Consider the following 8078-nt stretch of genomic DNA (forward strand, 5'->3'; position numbering starts at 1 on the left):
GGTTTTCCTGGCATAGTGTATTGCATAACAATTCCACACTCTTTGAGAAAAAGCGCAAAAGGTCCTGGACATTGTTCTCCTGATCTATCATATCTAACATAGTACTCACCACCACGGTCAGATTTGACAACCTTAATTTTCTTTCAAAGTTGAAGTTCAACTTCATCCTTGTAACTCTTAAAAACATCTAGGGATTGGGACTTCTCATGTATCAAATAAAGGTAACCATATCTAGAGTAGTCATCTATGAATGAGATAAAGTACTATTGCCCATTCCAAGAAGGTGTTGGAAAAGGACCACAAATGCCCGTATGTACCAGTTCTAAGATGTCTTTAGCTCTTTCGGCACCTAATTTCCTTATGTTTGTTCGTCTTCCCTTTATTCATTCAACACAGACTTCAAAGTCTGATAAATCTAAAGGTTCAAGAATTTCATCTGACACAAGTCTCTGAATTCTTTGTTTAGAGATATGACCTAAGCATTTGTGCCATAAAGTGGATGAATTCTCTTTTAATTTTCTTTTTGTACCATGTGAATTTGTTTGCAGTATTTCATTATAGGAACAATTAACATCCAACATATATAGATTATCAATTAAGGAACCAGAACCAATCAAATTCGAATTTTGGTAGAGACTAACTTTATTATTTCCAAATGAACAAGAAAAACCAAATTTGTCCAAACTAGAAATAAAAACTAAATTCTGTCTAAAAGAAGGTACAACAAAAGTCTCAAACAAATCCAAATAAAATCGAGTCTTTAACTGCAATCTAAAAGTTCCTATAGCTTTCACCACAACCCTTTTGCCATCGCCAACAAATATGAATCTTTCATCATCACTTGGCAGTCGGCTCCACAGGCAACCCTGCATGGTTACACTTATGTGAGTAGTAGCATCATAATCTACCCACCAAGTATCTTTAGGTACAAAAGCTAAATTAACTTCAGAACATACAAGAGCAAGAGATTTACCTTTCTTTACATGCCATGTGGCGTACTTAGGACACTCTTTCTTCATGTGTCCAAACTTATTGCAGAAGTAGCAGGTAAATTCCTCATCCTTCTTTGGTTTCTTTTGCTGAGAGGACCCTTCAGCAGCACCCTTAGTTTTCTTTCTTTTCTTATTCTGAGAGGTGGAGCTTAAATGAACACTTTCAGATCTGTATCTCTGCAGCCTCTCTTCCTCAGTGAGATATAAGCTCATTAAGGGATCATTTGTCCTTCTGAGTATTATAACTCACTTTGAATTGCCCAAAGTGTGCAACAAATGAGATCAAAACTAAATGCACGAGCAAGTCTTCACCAAGCTCTAACTTAAGTGTTTTCAGTTTAGATGCCAAGTTAGACATTTCCATTATGTACTCCCTTATATTACTTTTTCCCTTATACTTCATGGAGATGAGTTTAGCCAAAAGGTTACTCGTCTCCGCCTTCTCATTTTTGGCAAAGTACTGTTCAATTTCATCAATAAATTTATTTGCATTTTCACCCTCAGAAATAGAGCGCTTCATGATCATAATGCACATTCGATTGGAACGATCCCATTTCTTAATTTTTACCTCATTGGAGACTTCCGGAGTAGAAGTGAGCCGTTCTGTTCTCAGTGCCAAATCCAAATCCATACAGCCGAGAACAATATCTACGGCTTCCTTCCAGACCTTAAAATTTGTCTTATTCAACAAGGGATGTTGTTCACTTGAGCATATACATTTGCAACACTAGCAACAGAAACTAAATAATAATAAAAATAAAAATAATTACATGCTCACAAATAAGCCAATAAGTTATAATATATATATATATATATAACAAGACATGTGCAAAATAGTTCACATAACAAACCCATCACAAGATACCCAACACAACATTAATTCATAGTCTTTGGATAGAGAAATTAATTTGTAATTGGTACCCTCAACGCATTGATTAAATATTGACAATAAATTCTGTCAAATCATAGTTTTTATTTGGACCGACTATAATTCACATGAAAATACCTTATAATTGTCACACATTTATCATCACAGGTACAAAATTATTTGGCCAAATTGTGTCTTCCTTTAGGCTGAGCACAATTCGCATAAATAATTTTATACTAATATCTATGCAATTTTAATTAAATTAATTTACGCAATAAAGATTGCTTTGACAATATATTGCTTCAATCAACTCAATCAAAATTACCAGACATAAAAAAAAGAATAATTTTGAGGGTTTGTAATTTCTGAATTTACACCAAAACATAATGGGAATCACCAATTAATATACATAATTCACAAATAAAAACAAGGAAAATAAAAATAAAATGCAAAAGCCAAATTGCATTTAACGATACGCAACTAGGATTTTCTTATGATGATATAATAAAGCCAAAGATTATGTATCACATGTATATCATGTCATGGCATGTATGGTATGGATTCATGACATGCATAAGGAAACAAAACCAACAACCATAAAAAAACAAACACGTGAACAAGAAACAAAAATGGATGACTATTCTGGAGCAAGAAAAAAAGTAGTTTTTCTCATGGAATCCGAACGCAAAACATGAACGCCCATATGATGATTATTATATCGTGATCTAAAAGAAGAAAAATTCCAAACTTACAATCATAATTATAATTGCAAAGATAAAATCCCAAAATAAAATTAGGATTCATGTAACAAAATAATATAGGTATAACACAAACCAAATAACTTTAATTCCCAATAATCTAACAATAATGGTGGCTCTTATACCACTTGTTTGGCATTTTAGGAATCTTAATAAGATACCAATAATCATCAGAAACATATTACGTTAGATTATCAAGAGGGGTTGTGAAAAAAATACCTCGATCCATGATAAGTAGCGGAATTGATGAGTCTGAGGAACTGTTGGTTTTGTGTTATTCCTCAACCAAATCACTGTTTTCCTTTTGGGACCTTAGGTTTTTTGTCAGATGGGGAGAAGAGAATACAATTTCTGATTTGGTGTGTTGGGGACCACAACCTTGCTTTAGGTTTTAACCTATTAGAGTTCCCTTTATTCTCTAACAGGCCAAACTGATTTTCGCTTATCAAACCCATATTAATTTCTGATGATAGTCAAATAAGCTCACCAAATTAGATCACTTTTATTGATCCCATAAATGTAAATAACTAATATAAATGATAAATATAATATGTAGCTCACACTAATTAATTAATTAAGAATTATAAAATTCCTAACATTAATTAGTTATTAGATGGTAAGGTCATGAATCATGATTGACATGTACGACAGATTGTAAAGTAATACATGTTGGATTCTTGTGACCTTTTGGTTTTTGTCACATATCAATGCTCATCATCTTCATCTAGTGACACAATGTCTGGAAGCAAAATGAAAATGCGGAAATAGAACCATTAATTTTATTTTTAAATGAATTGAGTAGAAGGAAATAATATAAAAATAAAGTGACATATATAATGAATGATAATCTTCAAATACATGAATTAGTATGAAATTATTTAAACTTAACTAGTAATTTTATGTTCAAGTCATGATATATAATTGCCTTAAATATTTAAAGAGAAATTTTTACTACCCATAATAATTCTATTTGACTTCATATTTATCTTCCGTGGATGATAGTTATAATCAAAATTATAGAAAGAGAAAAAAAAAGGTTTCTATTAACAAAAAAGAAATCAAATGATTTGCAGGACAATTTGTCTCCCTCTCAACAATCTGAATTTCTTCATAATTCACAAGATGACACTGTCTCCCTCTCAACCTTTTTATTATTTATAGGCATTTAGGCAACATGCCTCCTTTTCTAATTATCTCAGCCCCCAACTCCTAGACTAACTAATTATTCCACTAAATATGGGCTATCTAACACTCTGAACTAAATATATGAAGAAAAAAATAGAAATAATTTCCTACAGAATAAGCAAAGCCATCTTGATATTTGAACCACCCAATATCATAACCAAAGGTGTAACTAACTAACTTAAAAGAAAATGTGAATATGTATATCATTGAGTATCATGGAACTCTCTTCCTAAGCACAACAATCTTTACATTGCCTACTGGTATTAGCGTAAGAGTATACCCATATAACTATAGAACAAACATCATTGAAAAATTAAACCATAATACTTAGTCCTTTTTTTATTCTTCAATATGCAAAATGAGTCACTAACACATTATCTATTTAAACCAAATAAAAGATAATGTTGTCTTATATATACTATCTCATTATTTAAAAATGATTTCTATTTCAGCGCAAGAGAAAAAATATATCATATTTTACTAGTGCAAAATTGTTGGCTATAATGAGAAGGCACTTCATTGGGTGCTTTATTTCCCAAATTTGAAAATTACCTTGACATCATAATTACCTTTCCATATTCAAACAAGGATTATGTTTTTTCACTTGCTTCTACATAATCATCTCGAGTCATCAATCCCTTGTCTATAATTTGCAATGGAAATGCATTACAAAAGCAAGAATGTGAAATAAAAAGTTTTTATGAAATGATAATAAATTTGTTGGAAGTTCATTATCACACCTTAGTAACTTCAAGAACAAGGGATAGTACAAAAATATTCTATTAATAATCATGGGAACATCTTAGGCTTATATAGTTATATTCATGCTTCCTTTTACCAACTTACCAAGTTAGTCTACCACTCCAGACTCCACCTTTAACAACTAAATATATGATCATAATATTGCTTATCATTTCTATTAAAAAAAAATGAGCTTCACTGATCTTGGATGACATTTTCACAGAATGACATAAAATTTTTAAAAAATTGCAATATAAAGCAAACAAAGAAGAGAACAACATTGACGATTTATAATACAAGCATCCCTTTTTTTATAAGGAGGGATGGGAACTAATTGATAGTGCAAGACAATATTATAAGAGAATTAGTAACCTATCCTATATATTTCTCCCTCAATTCCAGGTTAGGATAAATTAACTAGCTACTTTGCACGCATGAATACAAGTATGGTACCAGGTATGAGATATGGGATTTTTGAAAAATCTAAGGTACGAGTATGTTAATATAAAATTCAAAAAAAATATGCATATATAAAAAGATAAAATGTTATATAAATGATAAAAAAACACACACAAATAAGCATAATTTATATTACCGTAGCCGTGCCCTAGATTTTTTTTAAAATCACATACCCTTACCCAGTATTGTACATGTATCCATGGAACATACATTGTGAAACTCATCCATTGTAGTAACTTCAGCCATAGTGAAAAAGCTGGTTGCAAATGATAACTTTAGCTTGTGAAACTCGTGCTTTGCTTTTGCTACTTCAATTTCCCTAGAATCACCTGTTAAAATGGAAATTAGTATCCTGAATCATTGCAGTTCAAACTACATTTTATTGAATAGTAGTAGTGAAAGAGATAGACAAAGAATTGGGCAACTGCATGTTTTTAGAAGACCAAAGAAGAGGCTTACCCACAGTTTCCCTCTTTTTCATGCAATGGTGGTGGTGGTGTTCACCGTTGTGGTTCATGCAGGAGGAGCCACCACCAGTCCCCTTAGGCTTACCTTCACACTAAGACTCCACCCACTTGAGAGTGCAACCTCCAAACCCAATAGATATGCAGTCGAAGAAGTCCCCAGAGAAGCTTTTGTTGATACATCCAACAGATCTAGATCTTGAAACCTTGCGCTCAAAAGAAGAAGCAGAAGTCGAAGCCATTTCTCTTTCTGGGACTAAAACCTCCAATGACCAACTCCTGGTCCTCATCGACCAAGGAGTGATTTCTTCATGGTGTGGCAGTGGATTTGTTGCACTTGAGAATGATATTATGGGAGGAAGAGGAAGGAGCGGGTGTTGAGGTGGCAGCAGTGGTGATGGAAAAGTGTGCGACATCGGATCTGAAACAAGGGGAAGAAGGAGCAAGAATAGGGAGAGGGAAAGTGACATAATCAACGAAGAGGGGGAGTCAGAGAGTGAGAGGGAGAGTGAGAAAAGAGTATAGGGAGAGACATTAAAAGCACACTGCAGAAAATTTTTATAAGACAACTTTTATAAAACCGTCTTAGAATGTAGTGGAATGGCAGTTTTCAAGATGGTTTTCGTAAAATTGTCTTCATTGAAAAACTTCATATGTACAAAATTGTCACTGCCTGACTTTTTAAGACGGTTTTTGAGAACCTTCATCAAATGTGTGTCGTAAAAGACTATTTTTTTAGTAGTATGTGTTTTCTCAAAGTTAACTTTGAATAAAACAATTTTTTACCCTTGTCTCCTTGTTCGACGGCCGACAAGTGCACCGGATTGCGCAAGTAGTATAAAATGGTAAGTGAATACCGAGTATCGAACTCTCGGGGAACTTGTTTTACTTGGTAAAGTTGTGGTTCAATAAATAAGTGTCTTTGGATGAAAGTTAGGTGCGTGGTATGGACAAGTATGCAAACTAAACTATTCAAAAGTAAATCACGTGAGTAGTGGTGTGTGAAGATGAATAAAAAACGTGTTGGTCTTCCTACTGGATGACTAATGTTACTAAGGATGTTCTCTGCCAAACAATGTTCATGTGTTCTATGTTGTCTCCTGGACTACTAAACCCCGATGTCTCATGCATGTTTAGCCTAATCCTAATCAAGCGTCATCCTCAGATCCCTCTTGTTGGACTAAACTTAACTAAAACCGCATTAAGACATAACATAACAAAAACTAGGTTACCATACCCCGATGTCTCGTGAAAATATGATAAGCTAGCCCCGTCCTATCAATTTCTAAGGATCAAACATTTCCCAATGTGAGTGGCCCTAACTAAGCATACAGTTACGTGATCAAGGCAAAGGCATACTAGAATTGAGTACTGATAGCACAATGAACACATAAAACATCATTAAATAGATATACAAATATTTACATCAAGTACCCCATAGGAAGAACCAACTGAGGGTTTAGCTCTCCATAGCACGAAAGCTTCCTTTACAACAATGAGAAGAAAAGATGAAAGATAGAAGAAATAAAAGTAGTGGGGATGTCTCCTCCACCTCTAGAAACCTCACAATCTCTCAAAATCTCATCCAAAGCTCCGCGAGATGGCTTCCTCGTCAAGCTAGCTCTCTCTCAGTCTCTCCACAACCAAAAACTCTCAAAAAAACTCAACAACTCCTCCAAAATTGAGATTTCAACTTTAAATAGGCAATCCTGTCGGTGGGAGCTCGCTTAGCGCGCGTAAGTGACTTCTGGCTTAGCGCCAGTCTTCTCGCTTAGCCTAAGGGTTAAAAGCAGTGCGCTTAGCAAGTTCACACTCGCTCAATGCCTTTGTACAACTCATCCTTCTTCCAGATTTTTCTGCGCGGTTAGCCAGAGGATAGTGTGCTTAGCGGATGGCTCGCCCAGCGCGTGGTGTGGCTTAGCGAGTTCATAAATTCTGCATTTCACCAATCTTGCCCATTTTGCCTGAAATTGAAAAGGAATGATCATTAAATAGACAAAATTGGGATACTGAGTACCTATTACTTAAATTAACAGTACCTATTACTTAAATTAACAAAAAGTAATTACAATACTACCAAAAACAACTATAAATGGGAGGAGTCATATACAATTTACAATAGTTTCTTACACAAAAGTTAGTCATATTTACCGACTAGCACTCCTCACCCAATTAATAGCCTCATTGGCTATCAATACCCCATCCAGAATCTGTCTACCTTTCACAAAGGCAAATTGATATTCCCCTCCTTATAATCTGATTCATAATGTCTCTCATTATGTTTGCCAATAACTTTGCCAGGACTTTGTACATATATCTTATTATAGAAATAGGCATGTAATCTATCACCTTCTGAGGACATTTCTTTTTAGGAATCAATACAATGAAAGAACAATTTGTCTTTTTTTACCAACCTTCCATTTCTCTGAAATTGCTTCAAGTAATCAATAAACTCTCCTTTGATTTCCTCCTAGAATTCCTTGATGAACCCAAAATTAAACCCATCAGGACTTGGGCTCTTTAAGCTCTTGCATTCCTACACAACTTTCTTTATTTCCTCTTCCCCAATGCCTTTCACAAGCTCTTCCATTGTTGCTTTACTTATATGCTT

General features: G+C 34.2%; 1 protein-coding gene across 1 annotated transcript; it reads right to left on the bottom strand.

Annotated features, from left to right (window-relative positions):
* Positions 1-1212: 1212 nt before the first annotated feature.
* LOC102664556 (uncharacterized) lies at positions 1213-1623 on the bottom strand. Its single transcript, XM_006598539.1, has one exon. The coding sequence runs from the start codon at positions 1621-1623 to the stop codon at positions 1213-1215; it is 411 nt and encodes a 136-aa protein (XP_006598602.1).
* Positions 1624-8078: the final 6455 nt, after the last annotated feature.

The sequence above is a fragment of the Glycine max genome, chromosome 15, assembly GCF_000004515.6.
Source record: "Glycine max cultivar Williams 82 chromosome 15, Glycine_max_v4.0, whole genome shotgun sequence".
NCBI classification, from domain to species: Eukaryota; Viridiplantae; Streptophyta; class Magnoliopsida; order Fabales; family Fabaceae; genus Glycine; species Glycine max.